This window comes from the organism of the source record quoted next, unplaced genomic scaffold (assembly GCF_019419815.1).
Source record: "Pyrus x bretschneideri cultivar Hongxiangsu unplaced genomic scaffold, Pyrus_bretschneideri_v1 Contig11, whole genome shotgun sequence".
NCBI classification, from domain to species: domain Eukaryota; kingdom Viridiplantae; phylum Streptophyta; class Magnoliopsida; order Rosales; family Rosaceae; genus Pyrus; species Pyrus x bretschneideri.
Window position 1 is genome coordinate 8,756,001 of NW_025999402.1, and position 27,789 is coordinate 8,783,789.

Here is a 27,789-nt window from a genome sequence, read left to right on the forward strand (position 1 = left end):
CCAGACTGTACTGCTGGTAGGCTTTTATAAGAAAATAAACAGTCCTTGTTGATCAAGTAAAAGAAGCACGAACTATTTCCTAAACCTACAAGGACAATTGAAATTACTACTAGACATTGGTAATCAAATAAGGCTTCGAATTCCTTATTTCACCTGGATTTTGTTTTTAGTTTTTTAACTTTCGGCTTTCCCAGTACTGGTTTGTTACCTTAGCGAATCGAAAAAATATCTAAAAATCTTCACCGGATTAAAAGAAGCAGATGGTCTGTTAAGTAATTTAAAGGGTGGCACTGGTGGTAGTTTTCCCAAACGTGTGGGAATTGTTTCTTCTCGTACTGTAAGTAGGGGTGAATGTTTTGGAGTCAATTTAATTTTGACTGACACTGCAATACTAATTAGTAACTAGGCAAAAATAAGTAAGAGAGAAGGCCAAAAAGCAAGTAATTAACTTGACTGCCAAGTAATAATTAACAAAGCAAATGACGTTTTAATTAACATAGTGGCGGAAAACAATTATCCTCTATGTAATATGGTGCAAGTTGATTGTCACCAATTCTCTACCCCCTAACAACTAACTATTTAACACACTAACATTGTCACTTTATTAAAAAAAAATAAAAAATAAAAAATAAACAAATGTGCTCTTGACCCCTAACAGCTAACTTTTTAACTCATGTCGTTATCTTTCTGCTAGACAATAATAATTAACAAATATGCTCTTGATCATCTTTAGAATTTTTAACTGAGTTTTTACCCTAATTTTTTCAAAATCCTTTTTATACAAAGATAAATTTACAGTAAGGGGTGTGGTGAAATAAATTGGTTATGCACTCTCCATTTACGAAGTTTAATTCTAAGTCCTCTCACTTACGAGTGAATATGAATACAACTAGACATTTAATTTGTCCATTTGGTCGGTTACCTTACCTGACCTGGGTAGAATTCTCCACAGAATTCGCTTAGTTGGGGAGTATTAATTTCAAGTATGGCATGCATATGCAGGGCTTTGTTATCCTCCTAATTAACTGACAAATTAGCCTAGCTAGAATAAATGAAATGTAATTGAACATGAATTCAGCATGCAGTAGTAGTAAGTATTTGATGATTTGAATGAGATCCATCCAGAATTTAATACAGACTAGTCATAAAGGGCCTATGGTTGTGTACGATCGATCCACATAGCTTGATTACATATATGTGTGTGTATGTTATCAACTTATCTGCGCATTAACTTTCTCAAACAAATGTATGCACAGGTGAGAAGAAAGAAGTAAAGGCTGTTCAAGACTCTCAGAGTCGACTTCGACTTGAAGAAAAAGAAGAAGAAAAGGCTGTTATTTTTGCGGTGGTGCTGCGGGTTCCAATTATAGTGCATTTTGCTGGTATCTCCATCAACTCAAGTCCCATGTAATTAACTAGTGTTGGCGAGGGCTACAAAATAGTGTCTTCTTTTCTTCCGTAAGGGGTGGTGTTGCGGGCATCAAATAAGGTGTGCTACTCTACTTCTTGTATTAATTGTGGAAAGCTTGATCAACACTCGTCCTGGGACTGCCTAAAGAATAAGGGAGTGGAATTGGGACGTACGATTGCCGCATGCAGCGTCTAGGGAAGTCGTCGTCAAGTCATTCACGGTGGTTGCTTATGGTTGATTAATTTCCTCTGTATTTTCGTTGAGTAGCTTAACCACTAGATGGTACTTTGTCCGTTCATATGCCATGTGATTTGTCTTTGAATAAGCTCTGATCTTCAGCGTCCGTGTGTTTAATTTGGGTTCGGTTTGCGCTTAATTGTACTTACTGAGTCAATCGTGGAGGCTTGTTCTCCTACACAATATATCACAAAAAGAACACTATAGATTTAATTAGAGCTCATTTAGTTAAATATAAATTATTCCGTCGAGAATAAAAATATGCGGAGGAATAATTTTCGATGTGGCTAAGTCATCACCCACAGTTACGTGGAAAATTCGTCAAATATCGTGAATGGTGAAAGAAGAAACTCATAAGCAACTGTTTTTCTTTTTGGCATGAAGAAAACGGTGGGGAAAGTTCTACCCGACATAAAAATAAAATGAATTCTAAACAAAGTTTGCTATTTCCATGCTTGTTTGTGCAATTCTTAGTTTGCCTTATTTAGCTAATAATACACAACCCTAGCTAACTTTAGCTTCCTTCCTTGCAAAATGAAAACTGTGGCCCGGAATAGCAGAAACAAGAGTGGAAGGAGCACATCTGTAATTACATAATAATTAAAAAGAATTTGCTTATATTTATAGGAATTAATTAACTAAACTAGACCAATTACTCAATTAATAATATGGTACTCAAATATATCATTGGTGATGGTGATGATGATGTCATCATGGGCATTGTGCATTTCTCCCGGGGCCACCATAGTAGAAGTGAGTGCCCCATTCATTGTTGTAGGAGCTCTTGATGTCGTAGCAATTGGTATTTTCAGCCAAAGTTGACACATCCCGGACCGAGCTGAGGCTGTTGTCCGAGTCCACAATCTCTAGGTTTCGAAAATAGCTTGCTTTCCCAAACCCGTCTTCAGCGAAATGACCTGACCCCATTTGGGTGGCGGTGTGCTCGCCGTTGGCCCTCGAGTTCACAATCTCGCCGCCCCATTCCACCATAGTTGCCTTGTCCGCCAAGTGTGTAAATAGCTCTGCTGGCCAGTACCCTACCAGGGTATTGTCTCCAAATCCCATCCACCAATTTCCTAGCTTTGGATCCTATAATTAAACATACGCATGCATTCATTAACCAAATTGTTCTTCCACCTTAATTAATTTGTATGTTAATATTGGATGATTTGGATTACCTTCCATATAAGAATGGTGACATCGTATTGGTTGCTGGCATAGGATGAGACTGGGGAAATGGAAGCTCCAATAGCTATCCTGCTGTTTGTTTGGATAAATCCGGAACACAGAAGATTGTAGCACCCAGTTGCTTGATATGAATCTGTCTGTATTTTTTTTTAAATAAATAAAATAGAAGATTAAACGATATTACTTCTTCGAATTCTTTAAAGTATATTAAAGTTATCAAATAATTAAACAAATTAATATATGAATATTCATTGACATTGAAGCCTCTAACAATATCAAAGAATTAAATGGAGCCCATATTGCCAAATGATACATAGAGCAATATCCAAATATCTTTATTGTTGACTAACATGCATGCATATAGATTTTCAAAGCTCTAAGCCCATGCCCTAGAACTAGAATTTGCACAAAAAATGTGTAGTACTTTTTAACTAGACTTGATAAAATTCTATTCTAGCTACCTCTAGAATAGGGTGTTATTGAATGAAATTGGAAAAATGTGTGTTAGAACCAATTTCTTCATTTCCCAATAATGTCCTAAATGAAGACTTTCACATTACTACTTACTCAATGATTTTTCAGTATGCTAGAAATACTACTTGGTACACCAAGTGTTATCAAACAATTGGTTGAAATATTATTCTTTTCCAAGTGGCCAACCATCTGTATTATTATACTTGTTGTACCGGGTTGGGTTCTCGGCACATTGAAGAATCTCTCCTACTCAACATAGTTGTCACAAAAACAAATAGTTGTCATAAAATCTTTTATTTATTCTTTAAATAAAATAAAAAACCTACTCAGCATAGTCAAAATATTCATAAGTAATTGTCTGTCAACCATGTTGTTTAGTACTCAAATTAATTTGATGAATATATATAAAAGGCTTATCACTTGTGCAATGTGATTAAAGTGTAACAAGTAATTTCTTAGTACGTAATAAGTATTTACAGTTTGACATATAGTAATAAATACTTTATTAAAATTACACAAAGAAAAGCTTTTGTATGCATGACAAATTATGATTTACGCAAAGATTTGAGTATGGAAAATCACTAATCATTTTTTTTTTTTGGGAAAATAATCATGCCAAATATATACACCTAATTTGCAAGAGAGAAAGGGATAGAATCTGACCGTCCAGTAAGTGAACAATCTAGGTCTGCTGTCACCATAGAGCTCCGGACTGACCTGACTAGTGGAACAATCAAGGCTTCAGGAAATCGAAATTCAACTAATACCATATTCAAAGTAGATAATAGTAGTATTAAAAAAATGGGATAATCCTCTTAATTAGAGGTGATTTAATAATTAGACCTAATTAAGTGTACAAATAAGTAATAAATAATATAATAAATAAAATGGAAGAAGAACCTACCTGCCATCCAGCTTCTATGCTGTTGAGATCTGTGCCGTCGAACGACCCGGAAAGAACCCAAATCTGTGAGAGACTGAACTCGTTTACCTGTTCGATCGAAGGGGTCCAAACATTGATTGTAGCCCTAGCGCCATATAACTCTTGGGATGTTCCAGTGTACGCGATTGCATGCTACATAATTTTCAATCATACAACATAATCTCTGTTAAATAATCAATTAATGACCATTTACTTGGAATTAGAAAATCTGAAATTTCTATGTCATTTTTACACTGTATTGTTTGTTTGTAAATTGACATCCCTTCTGATCATATTTGGATAAGAGGTAATTAATGCTAAGGAGACCCAATTTGTAAACTAAATGATGTTGGTAGTGAATGATTGAATTATTATTTAAATGTTGATTAACGTGCTTATTTTTATCATTTGACTTAAAAAATTGATATCCTTAATGTTATCTTTATATAAATATAGTTCCTAATTGTACTACGAATGGCTTTCTGACACTGGGTCTGTTTGTACGGGATGCTCCGGAGACTTTGCTTTTTAATAAAGTTTATCAAAAAAAAAAAAAAAATCAATTTAGAATATGTAATTAGTTTTCATACTGAATTTGTTGATTAGTTTATCAAAAAGTATATTCTACATAAAATATAATAATTGTTAGATAATTGTAACATATAATCTTTATATCTAACAAAGATTGGCTTTTCGATAACTTAATTTATAGTCAAAGTATTATACTTCATGGTCCACACATATTTAATTTTCAACAACCTATACACATTTAATTTTCAACAATATATACAATTAAGAAATCATCTATCTATAGCTAACATAACCAAAAATTTAAAAAATCTATGTATAGCTAACAAATTGTGTCGTCCATTTAATGTTCTCGATTACTATGCATCATATCTAATTCCTTAATTTGTTAACTAAAATCCAACTTAATTGCAAAGAAAAAAGAAAAAGAAACACATGTTTCCAAGAAGATGATGCGATGAAGATGATCATGCAGTTGGAAAATATGTTGTTCTTTTTATAAAGGGCAGTGTTATTGGCACTTCAAAAATTTTATTCTACACTTCTCACAAGTGTATTTTTCTTTCTAAATATAGAAAGTTTAGAATGTAGAATGAGAATTTTGGAGTGCCAATAACAATTCTCTTTATAAAACAAATACCTAAATTATCTCTTCTATGAAATAGTATTTGAACTTTACTAAAATCATCAAGCACACTACCCTGATCAATTATTATAGCTCACATTTGCGGAAATAACACTTGTTATCATATCAAAATGATGATTAGGATGATATAATATATTATATATAATAGAACACATACACATATGTACAGGCACGATTTGATGAATAAATGGAGGCTTAAATTGGACGGGGAAATCATTAGGGTTTACCTCATGGCCATTCCCACTGACCACATCGGGGGCATCGACTCGTCTGGAAGCAAGATCAGCAGTAATATTCTTATTATTAATATTAAAACTGGTACGATGCTGTTTCTTCCCAAAGTCAAACAAAGACTTGGCCCTCAGCACATCATCCATTGTGCTCCGCCGTATAGGAACCGTTCCTCTCGGACATCTTGTCCCATTTCTATGCCACATTTGCTGCAGTACCCATGCACCCTTAATCACTCCTCCTCCTCCTTGATTAGCAGTGGCATTAATCACATTATTATTATCCTTAATCCCATCTAATTCGTCATCATTATTTTGCTTCATCTTCTTTGTTACTACTGCTTTTGGCCTTTCTGGTGCCTTTCTCTGCAGTTACACGTACACAAATATGATTACACAACAAATGAATAATGCATCAACACCAAACCCTAGCTCATGATTTATACCCGAGCTCATGATTTATTCGGCGACACCATTTAATTGACCTAACGAACTGTTTTTCTTTTGATACAAGAAGTTTTTTCACTAATCATCTAAACTACATGTAGGAAAATTCAAATTTAGGTACAAATCTTTTTACACTAAATAAATCTAAATTACGAAAAAGAATTCGAACGCAATTAGTACAAAAGGATCAATGCAGCACTACTGTGACTAATTATATTTTTAAGGAGGGTAGAGTGATGTGTGTGTGTGTGTGACCCCATCTTTTATTTGACAAAAAAAAACCGCATCTTTAAAAAAGTTACAAAAGTTAAATGTAAAGCTACAAATTCAATAAATTGTTGGGGAGTGAGAAAGGTCAACTTTTTAAGCTTTTTTTGTACCTGGATCTTGTGATTCTTTAAAAGAGGGTGATCCAAAGCTGGCTGTTTTCTTTTATGAACGCAATCTATGATATCTCCATCTGGACTCTGCAAAAATTGAAGGGAAAATTAATGTATATACATATGAAAGTACAAAATAATTATAAGCTAAATAATTTGATTTAATAATTATTACAAATTGTGAAAAAAGTCATAAAAATGCACATACTTGAATGGTCATAACAGCTGGCTTGTTGATCTTGTTCAAGTGCTTCTCAATCCTTTCCAGTCTCAAGCTGCTAACTTGCTTATTATGCCTTGTGTATTTCAGCTTTCCAGAATAAGCAGCTTCCACAGAAAGTGAAAAATTTTGGAAAAATATGCTGATGAGAAAAAAGTGCTTCAGAAGAAGAACAGGTGACAAGTGCTTTTCTCTCTTGTTCCTTCCACCAAGAGTAGTAGTAGTCCCCATGCTATTATCTCATTCAGTGGCAGAGATGAGAGACAATGGAAAGAAAAAGCTAGAAGCAGCTGCTAGAAGATGCAGAAGCACTTGACCATTACTGGTAAAACAAACAACACAACCAAATCTGACTATTTTGCTTGATATATTACTTGCACCAGACACCCACACACACAAACCACAAAACTTCAAGGAAAGGGACTTGATGCAATTTGCAACCAAGAGGGTCCTCTCTCTCTCTCTCTCTACACTTACAAAATTAATGGAGAGGAAGGGGAGGTGGGTGAAGGATAATTAAGCTCAGAGCACAGCGCAGAGAGAGAGACCCTTTAGAGCTTCAACATCAAGATCATCATTGCCTGCAACATTGGTTTCATATATATTGGAAGCACTGCTGCCTTTTCTTTTTAAAATTTTATAAACCTCTATCAGCAGCTTCTTAACAGGATCTCGTAGCAAAAACGAGACGATGTATACAAGTTGAGGGCAAAGAAATTTAAGGAGAGGGGAGGGCAGTGGGCAGTGGACAGGCTAGAAAAGCATTAAAAATGAAAATAAAAAGGGAGACCTACCCAATACCCCCAACTGAAACTTCCACCACCTTTTATTGCACTCCTTCAATGTGTATCTGCCCCAATACACTTTGCCATTAATATTTACTTGAAACCGCAAACCTTCCAATTCTTCGAACTTCTCTAGATCTTTATCTTTCTTTACTTCTCAGACTCTCCATATATTATTTTTTATGTGCGAGTATTTTTTTAATTTGTTTCTGTATGTACCTTCTTATATAAGTCTTCCAACCAAGTAACACTCATTTGGCGTATTCCTTGCTTCTAGCACATGGCATTGCATGCCCGGTCACCTTTTCTCACCTAAATGTAGGTATATCCGAATGTGAATAAGATATGTTACCATTTACAACATACACACACACACACACATATTATGTTGGAAGGAATCCAACCATGTAACTATCCTAATTCTAACATTTTAATTTAACCTCTATTTGATGAATGAACGAAAATGGGGTAAATTGAGACTAAATATACGAAAATGACAGTTTTAGGGGACAAAGTAAGACAAAACTTGTTTCAAATGGTAAAATGAGACTAAATATATAGTAATTTCCAAGGACAAATCAAGTAATAAGTTTTCCATTGAAGATAGAGTAATGTTTGGGAGACTATTTTATAAACTAAATGACATAGAAGTTGGTGATTGAATTATTACTTAATCGCTGATAAACGTGCTCATTTTCAATTGATGACACCTCATTTGATTTGCTAATTTAGTCTCTCTAACATTACTCTTAAAGATAACCTTACATGGATTGTATCATACATTTTCTGTCAACATATATAATTATAACGTCAAAGTTATAAATACGTAGAAACCAGCAAGCATCCAATTAGTTGTTACAACAATAAATGAATATGTCTAGGGTTTGAACTTTGAGGCGATGAAAACGAAACCCAAAGAGAGGACTATTCAAAATTCAACGTACTCGATCGATCGGGACAATGTGTCCCTTGATCTGTGCTACAAACGCACCATTCTCCATGTGTGTATACATTTCAGAAATAATGACAAAATTTTAGTAAATAAAGTAATGGATTGAATAATATGAAAATATTAGTGTGTTTAACATAATAAATGGGTAACCTTCTATTCTCGAATCTCGAATGCTTCTTCTTAATTTGCTCCTCATTAATAAATAAAAAATTTGGTTGTCAGTCTTCTCAACTCCACAAATCTGGATTTGACTCTTAAACTTTTAAATTTTCCATTTGCTTAAATACCCTCCACCACATCTCGTGATATTTTACTATAGCATCTCGTAAGATCTTTTGTTTGGAAAGTGATTTTGCTTGCGATCGAGAACAGCTTATATGCTTGGGTCATCACTACTATAGTATTCAAGTCTAATAATAGTGGAGAAAAATTTACACATGACAATGCATCATTGAATCATGACGCATGTAACGATGAACTTCTTTCATGTAAATCCTTGACACTTAAAAATATGAAGGACATAATAAGCGAAAAAGTGTTTCGGTTGGTTGAAAAGAAGAGTAGATCCGTTCGAAAATTAGGACAAACCCTTTATTTTTCATGCACAACTCTATTATTTTTTACAAAATTAAAGAAAAAATCAACATAGAGATAAATCGAAATATGCCGAAAGAGAAAAGGTCCTTTGGGTTCATATAAGTTGGTGGTATATACAGAGCATTGTTTTCTCAAAATTCAATAGCATGGTATATATGCCTTGTGGTAATCAAAGTGAGAGTGGTCCAACACCAATGTGTTTGAATCGATCAATTTACCTTGGAGCATGGGAAGTGCAGAAAAAAATGCAGAGTAGACCCTAGCTACTCTTGTGTGTGTGTGTGTATATATATGTTCACTGTAAATAATAATCCTGACAAAGTTAAAACCATGCATGCATGCATGGAAAATGATAAATAAGACAGGTAGCTACGTATATACGTACGTATTTCATTTAGAAATATTTTCTTTTTCTTTTTTAACAAAGTAGGAAATAAGTTGATTCATAGGACTGGTACAGATTTGGAGCTGCTTCGTATTTGAAATACATGACAAAAAAGGAAGAAAATCATATTTACCAATATTAACTTTTCCAGAATATTTTTTTTCCACCTAACTCAAGCCTCATGAAGGGTATTAATTTACGACTCCAGTTGAGAATGTTGGTTTCTTTGATTATTCAGATAGTTTCCATTTAACATGCTCAATATTTCAAAAACATTTCAAACGTGGGATTATAATTTCCCACTGACAATACTGAGGGCATTTTTTAAATTAAAAAAAATATTATATTGTGTTTCATTCAAACCAAATAAATTAACTGGAAGGAAGGGTAAATTCGCAAGTGTAATTAAATTCTGAAATTATACTAGTACGTAGTAAAACACCAAGTGAGTAAATTGGACAATGACCACACAGAATGGGGAGGGTCCCTTTGATCTAAAGCACTAATAAATAATTTGGTATATTAAAAAAGTGAGCACCTAGATATTAATGTAGCTTAATCGTGACCGTTGAAATAGAGATTTGAAAGGAAAAGAATTCTACTCCAATTAGCATATGTCTCAACAGTCAGTCCACAATGCTACCAGAAACAACTCTGAACTCATATGATATATGAAACGCTCATGCACATGCAGCTCACTGATAAAAGGGCATTTCAGTCTTTGCACCATACGCTTGCTTCTAAGCCAAGAAGGCTTGAATGGAAGACTCTGGCTGTAAACAGTATCACCCAACAATGTAAGTTTGTTAATTTACCAAGATAACCCTCTCTCTCTCTCTCTCTCTCTCTCTCTCTCTCTCTGTTGTGGTTGGAACAATCTGAACTTTGCAATCACTCATGGGGTGAGGGTCCTGAGGGAAGTTTTAACGGCTAAGGAAAGATTATATAGCATGAAACTTAAAAGGTGGCAAAACCCCTTGGTTAAGAAAGAGAGACCAATCATAATATTAGTTAGAACTTGCTTTGCTTTCTTTTTCCCAAACATCTACCAACCCATAAGTGGAAAGGAAGAAAAAGACCTTATGTTTGTCACCCATGAAAAGACACTTGGTATGGAATGGAACGAACCAAAGCGAATAAGTGATCGATAGAGATACAAAGGGGCCTAAAAGAAAGTTGATTCTAGTCGATGTGCATGCCTTCTTACTTTTTAGTTTTTAGTTAGAAATTTTTAAAGTTATATTTGGGTGAAAGGACATCCAAATTCTAAGAGATTCAACCAAGTTGGTAAAGAATGTACAACAAAATGTTGATAGGAGCGATTGGAAGTACACTCTATGATCATGAATTATTTGGTATCTCTCGTATATATCTTCGTAATGGTCATGCAGTTCATTTCTAATCCCTTATTTCTAGTGCTTTGCAATGTGTTTCTTCCTCACTTGAGTTGAATCCCTTGAAAAATTTAAAAGTCCATCACCCAACCATAGCCCTAAAGATGCTTGAACTAAATAATGTCTTTACGCAAAATGTGCTTGTTATTGGATTAGGGAGCAAATATCGTAATTGGTTTACAAAATTTTCAGATTTGCAATTTATTTGTCATATCCGACAGCATGGACTACTTTCAGCGACAAATTAAGGGCCTATAGCGACGACATAGTGAGGAAAGTTTCGTCGGTAAAATCCTTCTGCGGCAGAACTTTACTCTATGAAGGGGCGTTTTGTGTATATTTTGATGAGAGATCGGGAGTGGCATACTAGGAAGATGAAACACATGAAAGACAAAATGAAGCTTACAAAAATGGCCAAGCCGACGCGCGTCGCCCTCGTTCTATACATGATCCTCGAGTATATCCAATTAACAATTACATTGTACTTGTAATAATACCCAGGTTACAAAAATGGGTAAAGAAGCCTCTATGATTTGATCTTTGTGTATCCGCATTTCTGTGATTGAAAGGTGGCATGAAAACTTCTGTAGGCATCCCAAACGTATGGATTTTCTCTACCTCTCCACTCTTGGAGCAGCGGAAAACAAAATATCGCCTCGGTAAAGAACCAATTTTTCAGCCACTTGCCGTGTCCTCACCGTCTTCACTATCATCGCTGCAATTCCGTGATGTAGTAAGCAGTGCAAACCAATGACTAAAACCAGAGCACGGACTAGTAAAATCGATCATCGTATAATTATATTTTCATTTATATCTCATATATTATTATATCTTGAAGTATTGTATATACCTATTTTCGGGAAGCTTTGATATTCCTCTGGCATCCAAGCCTGTGATGAACTTTTGTGCAGCTTGAACATTTTCAGGACCTGGAAAAATGTGGAACCGAAACGGTTACAGCTGCAACCTTTCTGCAGAAACACTGTAACAGTTGCAGTAAAACAGTGCAAGTTAAGCAGAAAAAAGTACCCTTTGACAATTGGAAAGCACGCAGAGCACATCTTTCTGCTGCGAGTCTCATGGGAGTACTTCCATCTTTCAAGCATTCAGCAAGAGCCAGTCCAATAATATTGAAACGAGCCAAAAATAACCAAAGCATTTTCCTGTAATACAATTTACCGTGCATAAAATCCTTAATGATATGCACAGTTTCATAATTTCAACATGAAATTCTGAAAGCACAAAGCACATACCTTAGAACCTCGTTTTATAGCAGATAATGCCTTTCTTCTAACTTCACTAGAATCATCGCGCAAAGCCGACACTAAGGATGATATAATTTCCAAATGAAGTGACGTATTAGAAGGATCACTTCGGAGCTTATGAATCAGAAGTCTCCCAAATGCCTTGGTTGAAGTTTCACGCAGTGGGAGCTGTTTGAAGAAAAGAATCACTACTTTTTAAAGCATAAATCGATTAAAAAAATAAAAAATAAACGCAAATATCAAGATTAAGTACCTTCTCATCAATCAAGGCACCCTTAAGCTGGTCCAAGATAGACGGAAACTCTGGAGACAAACAAATAGTGGAAGGGTTGTGCCTGAGCATGGATGATATTGTGAGTCCATCGCCATGCCTAGCAGACAAGCTACGAGATGGTAGAAAATCATAGAGTTCCTGAAGCAGCTCTGTCAGTTGAACATCTTCTAGGTACTGATTATCAATAGTGAAAGTTAGGTCAACAATAAAGAAAATCATTTTAAAAGGAAGCGGATACAGAATCTTGAACTTCATGATTAAGTGAAAAATCAATCTAGAATCCGTAATTGCTAATCCAGAATTATCCATGGCATACCTGGGATGTGATCCCCAAAATGCTTGCAGCAGATCCTTAGGTTGCAAGTAGAGACGAGTTCTAAAAGCACTGCTCACACTTTTTCCAGCATGCTTTAGGACACCTTCAAGAGCAGACAAACTTGCCTCCCGAACTCCACTATCAGGAGCCTGACGGTGAAATGAGAAAGATTTGTTCAATCAAGATTTGAAATTTAAGTACATGAAAGAAGATTCTAAGTAACAATTACCTGCAAACTGGAAAGGAGGTCTCCAACTAAAGGGTCAACCCGGGTACTGAGAGCACTAAGCTTTCCGAGTGCAAGGGCAGCACTTGAACGAATGATTCTGCACTTGAAAAGTATCTAATATGCTGAATATATGGAGAAAACAAGCTGAACTACTTGTTCCCACTGTAGAAATATTTGAAATTTAAAACACAAGCAGTTGAAATGAAATCATTATGATTATAGCTATTTTCACATCGGGGACATTAGCTGAGACATCACTACTAAGACACGCACCATTTAAAGGACAACCCAAACCAAGTACCCGTGAACCAAAAAGCACATTGGCAAAACATTACTAGATGATTGTACTAAGCCAACCTTGTGCTATCCTGTAGACACTTTACAAATGTTGTCTGAAGCTGAGGAAGAAAAGGTTTCAGCGCCATTCCACCCTTTATTATCATAATTGTCAAGGTAGATAAAATAGCACTCTTCACTTGCCAAGGGAACCGGTCACCTTTTTATTTATCCGGATAAGAGGCCTGAAGTTGCAATCCAATAGTAGCCAGTAAGATTTATGGAAAGTTAGCATCCCGCATATATCAGGCTCAGTTACATTACAATACTGGCCTAGGTCATTAAAGCCAAACAATGTTAACTGAATCTACAATTTATGAAGCTAGTAAATAGTAATACAATAAAGACCATGAATATTTTCAACAGTTTGCCTCCCAGAGATTATTTCCTCAGGTAAAGACTCATGTTCTTTCATACAAATTAAAATTACAATGCTTGATTACTGAGGAGCCCAATGTCTAGAGACAAAGAAAAATAGATTGTAAATATAAACACGCGTTTCATTATTTTTACAGCCTCTACAAAACTTGAGTAATAAGCAAACAAAATCATTCCATTAATCAAGACATCAAGACACAATTTTATACATTGACATCAATGAGGTCAAAATGAGACATCAAATTTAGGGAACAAAGTTTATCTACCATTATTTAATCATACATACCCTGTGATTGGGATGACAAACTCTTTCAGTGCCTGTTCAGTTCACCGAGACCCAATGCTGCTTGCTCTCTTAGTTCAGCAGATCCACTTGTTAAACCCTAAAGGCGGTACAGGTAATACCCTAAAATGGCATGCCCAAAAAGGAATGTAAAGGTTCTTTTCCTTTTGCAGTACGATAAAAACAGAACTTTATTACTACAAAAGAAAACAAAACAAGCACAACAGACTAGGAGTCCGTAACTGCTGAAACAACAGCTGGACCAAAGCCCATGAAGCAGCCTCTCAAGGATTCTCCCTTTTACTTCCACAATTAAAATATAGAATTGAAGTGCACTTCCAAACCATTACAAACTAGCTATAATGATGTACGGTTGGTATGAACAAACATAGAACAAGACAATAATTTACTGCCTTTCATTTGACTTGAGCATCCAAGGAAAAGAATAGCAAACATACTTGGTGAAATAAGCAATGGTTGAAGTGCTTTTGGTAAACAAAACCCAGGTATGACAATTGGTCCACCCTGCAAGGTCATAAACACAACATGTTCCGGTTAATAGGCTAGGCCATTCACGGGAAAACATATAGACTACACAACATATGGAATTAATTTTAAACAAAAGCATCTGCAATACTTGGAATATTGCCTACCTTCTTTCTATGCTCCTTATCCCTGGAAGTAGATACAGCATCTCGTACTAATTTAATATATGAAGGAAGTACCGCCTTGGGAACTGAACTTACAACCCTAGAGAAAGCTTTCCAAGAAACCTGTTGAATAGAGGGTAACATACAATGTTATGTAATTGGAGTCAATAACAGAAGCTGAAATGCTAATAGCACATACCGCCACAGTAGCTGAATCAGAATCACTGAGCAAAACAATCAGGGTAGATATCACGTTTGGAGCTTCAGCAACCAAATATAATTTACTGTTTTTGAAGAAGTAGCTGATAAGGTATGAAGAACTTCTTCTAATTGAAGCCTGAAACCATGAATACAAAAGAGTGAGAGAGGGATATAAACAGGATTAAAGCATTCAATTACATTGTTAGTAAAACAACTTAATACCTGACTATCACTGACAGCTCGAACAAGCTCAGATATAAGAGATTCAACACCTCCCTCATCTATGACTAAAATCACAGTCTCAGCAGCCTCCTTTGCCAACTTTTGAATTTCCTAGAATTTCAAAAGGAAAAATATTCCAACCTGATTAGATTTCAAATTGCCAAAAAGGGAAAAGAAATATGTTCTTAAACAAGCCAGAAGATTGCAGACTGCAACAACGTACCTTCTCATCAGCACCCATTGCAGAAAGTAAAGCAGGAAGAACAGTACCAAGATGAGGGTTAAGACCAGGTCCAGCCACCTCAGCTACAGCTCCAACAGCATGTGCATTAAACGCACTGGATATGTCAGCAATTACAGTCAACAAGAAGCACCCACAAGGACATTATTATTTCAAAAATCAATGAAGGAATATAAAAAAGTAATTTGAGAAAGAAATACATACATAAGTGGCAGGTGGACCAGCTTGGGTAAGATGTGAGGCAAAACAGCAGAAATCCGGACACTAAAACAAAAAATACAGCAACTTAGCACGACAAAAGTTCTTCGAGTAAGAGAGCGCGAATGAGAGACATAAAATGTAAGTGGATATTTCACCTTAAGATTTGTTTGAGGCCATCAAGAGCAGTATCAGAAGTTTGATCATCCTCCAAAGCACGTAAAAGAGTGGGAACAATTTCATCGATTGCTTGCATTCCAGCACTCTACATTGTGACTCATATTTTAACTTTATTCAAAGATGACCATCTTAAAATCAAAATATATAATAAAATAGACAACGAACCTTGTAGAGAGTGTTAAATGCTAACCCAGCAGCCTCACTAACCTCGGGCATGCTGTTAACAATTAAAATGTAAGGGCCGCATTTTGAAGGAAAGAAAAATAATTCTAGACAGATTTGGAAATTCATAAATATCATAAGAGAAGACAAAACCTGTCCGAAAGAGCAGTTCGAATGGTTGGTATGAGCTCATCCATGAAACTCAACAACTGATTTTTTCCAGCACTGGCCATTACTTCACTCAGACCAATGCACACTCCCTGATATCACAAGAAAGTTAGAAATGTGTTAGCACACTAACCAAACTGATGCACTGGTTGGGCACTAAACCAAATGATACTTGCTTAGACAACCACAAAAATACATCCATGTTCAATTCCAAGACAAAACCCCTTTTTAGGGGTGAGACTAAATGATAATGAGAATGCTCAGTAAATAACACAGTTGCAGCATCATAACAAACAAAATAAAGAAGGAACTCTCACTCGTCTTTTGCCAACGTCAGAGTCCTTTAGCCCTTGGGATAAAATTGGGATGATCCATGGAAGTACTCTTGCACCAAGTTTCCTGACAAGCTCACCCAGTGATCGTCCAGCAACCTGCCGTCTTTCAGAGGACGATGAAGCAAGAGAGGCAATTAGAGTATTCATTAAAACTGGCATTATTTCCTTTAGAGTCTTCGGAGTATTTGCCACAATAGTTTTCCATACATGCAGAGCAGCCTGAAAAATGGTAATTTTGACTAAAAAGTTACGTATGCTCCGAAAATAAAACAAAAGATTGAACCCGTGCTAAGTAAGTACTCTCCCTACCTGACGAACTGATAAGCTGACATCTGTTCGAACCATATATAATGCAGCAAGAACTTCATCACGCTTTTCCCTTCCCAGAACCTCAATGATAGCCTGACCCTGTGCTTCAGTACTAGCACCTTCATCATCACTGCCACCCTCAAGTAAAGCTTTCCCAGAAGTTCCAGCAACCTGGATTTGAAGAGATTATCTCAGCAACCAAAGACTTAGAGACTTCACGCACGAAAAGAAAAAAAAAAGGAAACAGGGTGAAGACTTAATTACCTTAAATAAGAGATCACCCAATAATTCCACAGAGCTTTGCCGAATCTGCCAACTATCGTTAAAGATACCATCTTCAACAACAGGAAGGAGCAAAGGTAAAGACCTGGACGTAAAAGAAAACAGAAAAACAAAATGAAACCCATCAGATGGAAACCATTATGACAACATTATGGGCTGGTTTGGTATTGCTGTGCTTTGAAAAAAAACTGCTTCTACTGTGCTGTGAGAATAAGCTCATTTTTGCTGCTTCACGTTTTCAGCTTTTTTTCACCAGAAACTGTGAAAATAAGTTGTTTTTAAGTGTTTACCAAACACCATTTTGAGCTCAGCTTTTTTTGATACCCACTTTTTGTTCTGAGGTATATCAAGATTCAACCTTCGGTTCATATTTCGTCGACCAACCCTTCCTAATTCACATCTTTGTTGAAATTTTCCAAACAGGGTTTGCCGCTAAGCCAACCCTCCATATCTGGACGCTGGTTCAAGTCAACAGTGGCAAAGATTGCCAATGCCGGGGAAGCATCCCAAATTATGGAACATCCCACTCAAGTATGAGCACTCAGCCCAGAATGCAAATGAACGACCATTTATAATCCAATTATTCCCAAAAGGGTAAGATATTCAATGTTGCACAACATCCAGACTTGGGAATGATAATTAAATTTAGCACAAATTGGTAATATTTCCTAAGAAAAGTTCACTTTTGGTTGCCATCAAGGTCATTAAAGAGCAAAGTAGCTTTAACTGATAAAACCCATGGCACTGTCCAACAACCACAAGATTGAACCCCCACCCTCACCAGGATTAGAGGTTCACTGGACTAGAGAGATCAATCTCCTGTCTTGTAGCATATAGGTTCAATGGGCCTCCAATGGACCACAATTACCTTGTTATTCAATACTTTTCTAGACTAGAACAAATATCCAAGACTCTCCGACAAACAATTCATTAGAGAGCTATCACAATGATCAACCAGGGAAGTGCTTACGTTGTTGCGTAATGCTCAACCAGGATGCCCGACACCTAGTGCTGCCTCACGTACAAACTCATTTTCATTGGCGAGACCTGTAAGAGTATAAGCTCCCATTAAGTTTAAATAGAGCACCAGAGTCTTATTGTGATATATGATACCATATTTTACAGAATACCAAAACTCCACACACTGTACTTACCATCTAAAATAGCAGGCAGCACCAGCTGTAAATAGTTCTGGAATTGGACGCCCAATGACCTTGGTAAATACTACAATCAATTCCCAAACAATACATGACCATTAAACAGAGCTGGTAAAACAAATACTTGCAGTAGTGGTTAAAATGTTTAAAACATGCTGTCTTCACCTTAAATAATGTTAAATATCCATCATGGACAGACGCTTTTTGATGAGAACAGTTTCGGATAATATCAGGAAGTGCAAGCTCAAAGTACTCAGTTCCAAGTGCAGCTAATACCTGGATTGGATCAAATGTCTCTCAGCAAAGCAAGGAAATAATTATAGCAGGTATATACGGAAAAAATAAATACACGTCTGCATAAAGAATCATCATTGTCAAATGCCCGCCATATTGACACTATGGATAACATGTTTTCCAGCTTACAAGTATATATATACTCTTTCCTTGACCTATTTTTTTTATTAAGTTTCAATAAGGATATTTCCACTAAATACATTGAAAGTAAAATGGGCGGGAGTCATTTAATTATTGGATAAAAAAGAGAGCATACATTGGATGAAATAAATGGCCTAAGAAAGTTATGACATTATAATTCACAGCATAAATAATTGGCTTGTAATCATTAACATTACAATGAATGCATGATCTAAAACTTAGTGGGATTTGAGCGAAAGGAAACCAATGAACATTTAAGTTACCAAGTAATGCAAAAGAACTCACTCTTACCTTCAATATACAAAAAGCTACGATCAAATTATAGCATATTTCTAATAAATGTAATACCCGATATAAATATGACCATGTTCCCAGCTTTTCGAGCATGCAATTATATTTCCCTTTTCAAAGTAACAATTAATATGATATGTAACAGAAGTTTAACCATGCTCAGACAAAAAATAAAGAAAGAATTTCTTAGTTTAAAGAGTAAAGCTGACCTCGCTCAACCCTTGAGCTGCTCCAGAGCGCTCAACATTACTATTATCAGATTTAAGTGTATGAAATAACCAGGGAACGAGATCTGGGAAATGATCTTCGCCCATTTCCCTTATAAGGGATCGAAGGGCCCTTGCTGCAACTGACCGAACTTCTGGAATTGGATCCACAAGAACCTAGTTTTGGGGCATACAAGTACTTAGAAAACAGTTATATAGAAGAGTCAAATATACCACTCTTGAAAAATGGTACCTTTTTCACTTCAGGAAGAAGTAAGCCAATATATGGAATCATATCCTTAGGTTCAGTAACTAATGAGCACATGTTGCCAACTATTTGTGCTGCTTTCTTTGTAGTCTCAGCACTCCTTTCCCGTAGCCCTCTATGTACTATTGGCACCAACAGTGCCAGTCAATTGTATTAATAAAAGTGGTCTGCAAAGAATTCAAAACGTTCAAATAAATAAATGAAGGAAACAAAGTTAAAATAAAGTGGCAGAGTTCACCATTCAAATCCTTACCTGTAAGAGAATATCAAGAGAGTACTTTGTATGGTCATTGGGATCTGAAAGACCCAGTAGAAGAGTAGGAACAAGGGAAGCTATTTCAGGATTCTTTATTACACTCCCAACCTAAGAATAGAACAAAAACAAAATGCATTAACAATGATTATAAAGTATAAATAGGTATCTCATTGCAAAATTTAAAAACCTGTTGAAGTGCCGTTTGTCCTGCTGACTGGACTTTAGGATGTGTATCTGTTAAAACCTGCAGGTGCAATAACAAGGTTAAGAACAAAGCATAAGACAACAATATACATATTCTAAAAGTGCTACATAAACTAATGTCCATATAAAGACAAACCTCAGTCAATTTTGGAACAATCTTCGGGGAGACACTGAGATAGCTGTTGAGGAGTGCAATAGGCCATAGCCCCAAGCAGTTGGACACTACTTTGTTTTGTACGCCAAGATTTATCTTCAAGACCCTATCAAAATAATGTATTTATATAAAATGACAAATTTGAAGATTAAGAAAATTTCCCAATAAGTTTATAAATAAATAGGTAAGGTATAAGATAATTACCTTCAAAAGAGATGGAAGAACCAGTTTAACTCCTTGAGCACTGAGTTGAGACATCATTGCACGAGCTGAACACTCAGCACCTTCACGAACGGCAACAACTTGAGCCGAGAATGAAACCAACAGTAGTGGCAACATTTTAATTACAAACCTGCATCAGAAAGATGATAGGAGGACAGATAGAGAGAGTTCAGGTGAATATTAAAGTCCATAAAGAAAACTTCTTTGATCATAACCTATCACTTACCGTTCAAATAGTCTTCCGAGTGATTCACAGAGACACTCAAATCCGAGAAAAGCTCCTTCACGACATTTGGCTGAATTCCTGTAATGGAAAGGAGATACAAAAATGAAAAGCTGCATCCCCAAAAAATAAAAAAAATAGAAAAAATAAAATGCATAAGAAACAAAAGTTTTGAGTAATCTAGCAATCTTGCAACAATAATTGACTCACAACACCAAGACCCTTCTATTCTAGAAGTTGCAACAGAAGTTTCAAAAGATTCATAACTAATGATAAGAGGAAAGAAAACTCCACAACCTCAGAATCAACAATTATTTGTCCCCACAGAATATACTAGCTTAAGAGTAGTCCAACAACACAGTGATGATATCTATCAATCATTCAATGACTAATCAATATATGTTTGGAAACATCACTATACAAAACTCACAAAATATAATTGTCTACAACATATATAGAAATGCCAGTCAACTTCTTAAACCAGGGTTAGAAATCCAACCTGTCTACGAGTCCTTGTAGTCGAGCTACAATCCCATATTTCTTCAAGCAAGAAATACCGAATCCCTTGACCACTCCAGCAAGCCCAAAAAGCAGCTCCACAGCGTTCCCCATATTTGTCACTCTTCATCAGTTTATCCAAAAGCCTCGAGACAAGAGCTGGTCCATCATCCTTGTACAGAGAAAAGAATAGGATTAGCTTTCCTCTTAACGTCAATACTGTATCTATCAACATAAACAAAGTCATAAGACAATGGAAAAAACAAAACTTGATCAAAGAGGAAAACTATTGTAGCTACACTTGAGTCGTGTCATCCTTGCTTCGACTGCATTAGTGGAGACAGGCATGCAGATACAGCCCGCTGAATGGAGTGTTTAGCACATCCAACAACTTCTCAACAACAACATGAACTTTTGGATCATCCTGTTCCAGAGTACAGACAAACGCTAAACTGTGAATTCCGGAAAGCTGTGGTCACTGGTTATCTCACAAAAGAAAAAGGAAGGGAAGGGATGAAATCAAAAAAAGGAAAGAGTAAAGACAGTACCTTTGCCAAATGTTTTGCCAATGCTCCAGTGAAAATAACAACTCCCTCGCGTACCAAATCATATTTCTCTTCATCTGATGCCTAAAGTTAAGTTATTGTCTAAGATAAATTATGAGGTTCATGTAGTAGCTGGGCATGGAAACAACAGTGTCAGCCATTTAACACAAAAACAGACATGACCTGAAATAAAAACTATAATAATTTTGCAACCATCACTAGTTAGGAAGTGAGAAAAACCTTTTTGTTCAAGTAGTTCTCAAAGATGGGAAATAGCAAGGAAACATTATCCCTGCCATGCTTATCAATAATCATAATACCAGCATTGATCATTCTTCCCCTAACATCGGCATTAGGATCACCCTGCATATTGAGAAGCAACGACAAACTGGTTAAAGTTAACTATGTCTCCTTTCTGACAAGGACTATACAATATCTCTTTTCAATTGAATGCATTGTTCATGCTTTCGAAACAACGGTGATGTAAATCTTACTAGTGCTCTTGAAATAAGAAATGTCATAACAACAGGAAGGTCTTTTGTTCTGAGTACATCAGCAGAAGAATTTAATGCTAAGGCTACACCTTGTCGACCCAGCCAACCAGCATCAACATTCTCCTCAGTCAAACCAGCATCACGGATATACAGAGAAAATAAAGTAGAAAGAGACTCCTGCATTACAGTAATTATTATAACATTACTACTTGAGAGACAGGTATAAGAAGGTCAATGCAGGTTTGATACTTCAAAGTCAGACAAACCTGTATAGAATCAGGACATTCATCCAAAGCAGCTGCTAATGCCTCCGCAGCAGCAAAATGGACATTATAATTGATATGGGTAAGTGCTTTGAAAAGGCCTGAATAGTCAGTCCCAAAGTCATGCCCATATCGATCCCATAAATCCTCTGCTGCTTCTGCAACGGACTAAAGCAAAAGCATAAAGAAAACAAATGAGACTAGAAACATGTTTGCATAGCAATAGAATATTTTACATTAGTGAAGGAGAAAAGTTTATAACTGTAAACTAAAATACAGATAAATCTCCATCTTAAGCTTCAGCCATAAGATGGGACCCTTATCCATTAGTCAACATATACACTCTTAACTTTTGAAAAATAATTGGTACACCAAACCTTTTCTGGGTCATGTAAAGCAACCCAAATGCCTGTAGCGACTTCAACATTCTGAGGAAGAGACCGACTGGCAACAGCAGGAATACATTTGACAGCACTAAGGCAGGCCATTCTAACATGAACATCATTTGCATAAACCCCGTACAGAGCCTGAAGATAGACATCATGAAGGATGAGTATCATCAACGCACATCAAAGAAAAAAAATTAAAGTACAAATAGAAATAACATACTGCTGCCACTTCATCTGGTTGCAGGCCCAAACACAACTCGTTCAACGCAGGTCCAACAGAGGCTTCATAAGCTGGAACAACACCGAGTACATGATAAAGAACCTGTAAAAAGAAGTGAATTAGAGAAGAACAACAAATAAGGATACTATGAAATTATTGGAAACGGAGAATTTTGCTGAAGGAAAATTCAGTAACTGAAATCATTTGAAGCCTTGGAAGGGGTAATAGGGGGTCCATGTGCAGATATAGAATCTGAAGCACATCATTGTGAAGTCCCGTCTTCTTAGAGCATAACAGAATTTGCTCCATTATCTGACAACATGAACATCAAAAGGGATTAGCCAGAGAGAAGAAGCACAGTATAGTTGAATCGGTTAAATGGGAAAGCAGGAAAACTTACAGGGAACACAACTGTAAAAGAATCTACAGGAAGAGGTCCCGATTTACAAGATACAGAAAGGCCATTAATTATTCGCTCAAAAAGACTCAAAGATGGTGTTTCATTGACTTCCCCTTCACCAACCGATGGAAACATATCCAACACAAGACGAACTTCTTCAGTCCCAACTAAGCGCAAAGCTGTAGCAATGTCAAGGGCCCAATTACAAAGAGGTGGAGAAGTGCATCTAGAGAGTTTCGCCACAGTTTTATATGCCACGTCACTCACTATCGGGGACCTTAGCAATGGATCAACATAGTTAACCTGATATTAGATAACAGGTCAAACCTATTAACACAATATATTATACAGAAAATTCAGGTCTGAAATATGTTAACAAAGTTCATAACAAATGGAAAATAAAGGGATATATGGGCAATAAAATAAGAGACGGAAGCAGATATAAATCATCAAATTCCTGACATAATAAAATGTTTCCTATTGACAATAATATTAAGGAAGGCCGGAGATCATACACCACTGAGATAGGAGCAAATCAGCAAGCCAAATTATATTCTATGAAAAGTAGAAACAAAAGGATATTTCAATGAACTACTTAAAGACTAACAAAGATTTCACATATTCTGGCTCTTGGAAGCATAAGGAAGGAAGATGACTGTGCGCGAAAATAGGATTAGCAATTGCCATTTCCCCAAGAGCTGCAAGTATGGAAGACAGATTTTTCTGTATTTCTCAGACCTTCTCACGTATGGATGCCTCCTCCCTAAGTTGAACCTCACGCGCTTCCTACTTTGCAGTCTTTCCTTTATCTGGCAAATTGAAATATTGTAATGCTACTGAATAAATAAATAAAATAAAAACATTAAAACAAAAATTCCACTTAAAAAAGAGAGGCAACAACAATTCACCAGGTTTCTTTGCAGACTTTCCAGTTTCCCTTTTACCCACAGAATTATTGGTTTGCTCAACTTTTGCAGAATGATTGGAACCACCATGGTCTTGTGAATAAATACAAATGCGACACCATAAAAATTAAGAATTACTTTCAAAAAAAAGAAGACATGAATAAATAAAAGAAACTGTTTGGTACCATGTCATCTAGGTCTTCATACATCTGAAAACGGCCCTTTGCTTGTTTCATGTTCTTAGCAGCGACAGACTCTGCAATGTAGACACCTTGCTCACTGGAAAGCATGCCTTCAGGGGTATGAAAAATCTGAAACATTACAAGTGGAAACAAATTTGAAATAAACTACAAAACAAAGTAAATTGACATAGTTTAAGTAAATTACAAAGTGTAACACAGTAAATGTTAGTGAAAGTTGGTGAAATTACTAACTTAAAGGCCGATGGACAATAAGAAACCAAAAAAATTCTAACAAAAAGAAAGGAAAAAAAATGGAGCACAGTTATCAGGCAAGGTCAACAACTAAGTTACTGACATTTTACCAAGACCCAAAATATGCATAGTTGCCCAACATATCATGCAAATACAATAAATACAACCCTATCTTTGCAAGTTTCACCTCTTCATTTCCTGGAAATAAGAACATTGGTCAGCAATAAACACCCAAAACTTCGGCCACAAAGATTAAACATAAACAAAAATGAATAGGACACGCAATTAGAAAGCTAAGTGACGATCTAAATCCAAAAAGGATAAAGTAAACAAATTTTAATACCAAGAAGAAAAGTAGGAGAAAATTGTTGATAAAATAGTTTTAAAGACAAAATAATATAAGACTACAAGTTCACTTCGTACCATCATCCTTGTAACAAGTTAGAAGGAAACTACATAAGGTTTGTGACAGGCTGTTAAGGTGTTTCCCATCTGGAGCATTACACATTTCTTGCAGTGTGTTGATCATGCCAATCCTCTGATATGGAAGTGTAAGTCTTCCCTCTGAGCCTGCTTAAATGGAAATGTTAATTAAAGAACACAAGCAGACTTTAAAAACCAACTTAACCATAATGAAGAATATTTGAAGCCGCTTAACAGTGTGCTCAAATAAGGAAATGTAAAGGAAATATAGTGGGGACTTGTCTTTTCCCTAATTTGAATATTAATCTGACTGAGGCAGATATGGACTTACCTCCTAACCCCACTCTTTGTTCCTAATTAGTGAGATAGGAAAACGAGAAGTGAAAGAAACTTCCACCAAATTTTAAAAAAGTCCCTTCCTTACCCATTCACCTACAGAAGAAAAAGAAGAAACTAAAAGGATACACTGATAAATTCATTAACAACAAGATTGTGTTCCCTTCAGTTAATAATTTCTTTCTCAGTATATTCCCTCTTCATTACTACTTTCCTTTCTGTTCCATCCATTTCAAAACTTCCAAAGTAATAAAATAATCAGGAACCAACCTCCAATTACAGATTTGACAGCATTGAACATTGCTTCTAAGGCATCTGGATTACTAGACTTTTGGCTCAAGCATCATATAACTGCCAGTGCCACAACCCTTCTGCCTTTGTCCACATGCTGAGCCTGAGGCAATACCACTGAAAGAATTTCAACGGCATACTTGCTTAAATCAAGGTTGACTGATTTCAACAGAATCCCAACCGACTCCAATACAATCTCTGGGTTGCGTTTCAGCATTTTAACAGCAGATGGAAGCACAATATTTTGAAAATCTTCGTGCAACATATGTTTAAAAAGTGGATGAAAAGCTTCACTTAGGCCCCTTGCTGGCTTTTCTCTTGCATTTAAGATTGCCTTGAGATATATCTCCAAAAATGTTGGCTGTGAAAAGCAATGGATGGGTTAAAAGCTTTGGCACATAATGCCACATGAATATGAACTTAAAGATAAATACAAATGGGGCTAGCCCCTTCAATACATGATCATGAAATACCAAATCTCTCACCTTGCATTGTTCATACAAAGAAGATGATTTGCTTGAGGTACTTGAGTACTCTAATAACAACCATATTAATTCAGAACTATCTTTGTATGGGATACGGGCATCTTTGAGTTCCTCTATATACATTTTGTAGATGTCTGGTGACTGATGAAACAAAAAATATGAAATGTTATGAGCAAAAAAAAATGTGAAGTTATGGAAGGATACTTATTCTTAAACAGAAGGTTCAACGGGCTAAACCTGAGAAAATAAGTGACAAAATGTCTTCTTGTAAGCCCTTCGCTCATGGAAAGACCTTTGCATAACAAGATTAAGTAACAATGCCTGCACTGTGGCAACTCTACACATAGCATTCTTCGAGACACTGGCAAACTTACTCTTACTCAATAGAAGACCTGAACAAGGGTTGCCGCAAAACTTTTCATGAAGGAAACCTCTTGTAAACCTTTTGTAATGATGTCATCAACAGCTTTCTTGGACCCACGATCATCGTAAATGTACAATGTTTTAAATATTATATCTATCAATGGCAATACTGCCTCGGTACCTATTTCTGTAGAATTCAAAATGGCAAGTAACTTTAGAAATAGAATGTGCTTGGATAATCAGCTCATAGAAAAACCCCAAAGGATTATGCATTAAAGTAAGCTCACTCTAATCCCAGTACCAAATTATCTAGGTGCCCACTACCAAATTATCTAGGTGTCCGCTGCCCAGTACTGGAAAACGTTATGTGCATAACTAGTCACACAGGAGATCAGTATAAGAAAAGATGGGACGAAAAGCAAATAAATTTAACTTTTCATAATCACAATTGACATAAAGAATAAAACTTTCCATTTAGCATTCCTGTAAACTAATGTTAATACTTAAATCTTCTTCAGCTTCGTTATTCAAAATGAATTAACCACCTAATACATAATAATGTCTCATTGCTCGAAGATATTCATCAGCTTCGTTAGTTTTCCACATCTGTTTCTTTAGCTAATTCTGTAAAGCAAACACACATTTGTGTAAAAATACGGTAAATTTCATCAAGCAACAATTTTAACAAAACAAAACCGTGCAAGCAAAGCCATTGCCTAACAAATTTACTCTTTACACCAATAATTAACAATAGTACATTAGCTTCAACAGTTCATCAAAATCGAGTTTAATTCGAATTTCTACATACTAAATTCAATTAGCAATACGTTATTTTGGTGTTCTATTTTCCTTCAATACACACAGATTTTACACACACACAAATTTCATGAATTTCACGTATGCATGCTAGGACGGCTGGAACAAGTTTAAATTTTTCAGAAATGACTGGAATTACAGTGAAATTGAAATCGAGAACCAAGATTATCACTAACCGAAGCCGCTGAGAACGGCGGGAATTTCATCACGGAAGATCCGAACCCGTTTCTTGGTGGAGTTGGTGGAGACCGACCCGGCGATGGAGAGGAGTGACTCGGTCGGAGTCGCCATAGGAAAACGGGCAGGGAGATCCGAATGGAGGATCCGGTTGGGAATGCAGAAGGTTTGTTCTCTGCGAGTTCAGTTCGCTGCTGTGAATGTCGTCAGAGTTGGAGGGAGTGACGTCAGAATGGTTAATGGGCCACTTTGGGTAGTTTGGGCTTGGATCGAATGAGGCTGTGGAGCCCATTTCAGAAAAACACAGTGAAACTTTTGGAGGCTAAAAGGCCCCTATTCCCTAAGGCCCGATACATGAAAATTTTACGATATTTGGGTTTTTTTTTTTTTTTTTGTCAAGATCACGAGGTGTCCCCACATCCGAAGGGTGGGACTAATCTTCGCTTGAGGTTCGGTTTGCCTCTGGCTACAAGGTGCTCTCAGCTGGTTTCAAACCCTTGCTAGAAAGG

At 36.2% G+C, this 27,789-nt stretch overlaps 1 protein-coding gene and 1 pseudogene across 1 annotated transcript; both read right to left on the reverse strand.

Moving 5' to 3' along the window:
• Positions 1 to 2,071: 2,071 nt before the first annotated feature.
• On the reverse strand, positions 2,072 to 7,452 carry LOC103940365. Its single transcript, XM_009350466.3, has 7 exons — positions 6,672 to 7,452; positions 6,464 to 6,550; positions 5,634 to 6,002; positions 4,215 to 4,385; positions 3,974 to 4,027; positions 2,827 to 2,973; positions 2,072 to 2,737 (listed from the first exon to the last, which is right to left on the reverse strand). The coding sequence occupies exons 1-7, from the start codon at positions 6,912 to 6,914 to the stop codon at positions 2,360 to 2,362; spliced, it is 1,449 nt and encodes a 482-aa protein (XP_009348741.2). The 5' UTR covers positions 6,915 to 7,452; the 3' UTR covers positions 2,072 to 2,359.
• Positions 7,453 to 11,185: 3,733 nt separating this feature from the next.
• LOC103940364 lies at positions 11,186 to 27,487 on the reverse strand (annotated as a pseudogene).
• Between the last annotated feature and the right edge of the window lie 302 nt (positions 27,488 to 27,789).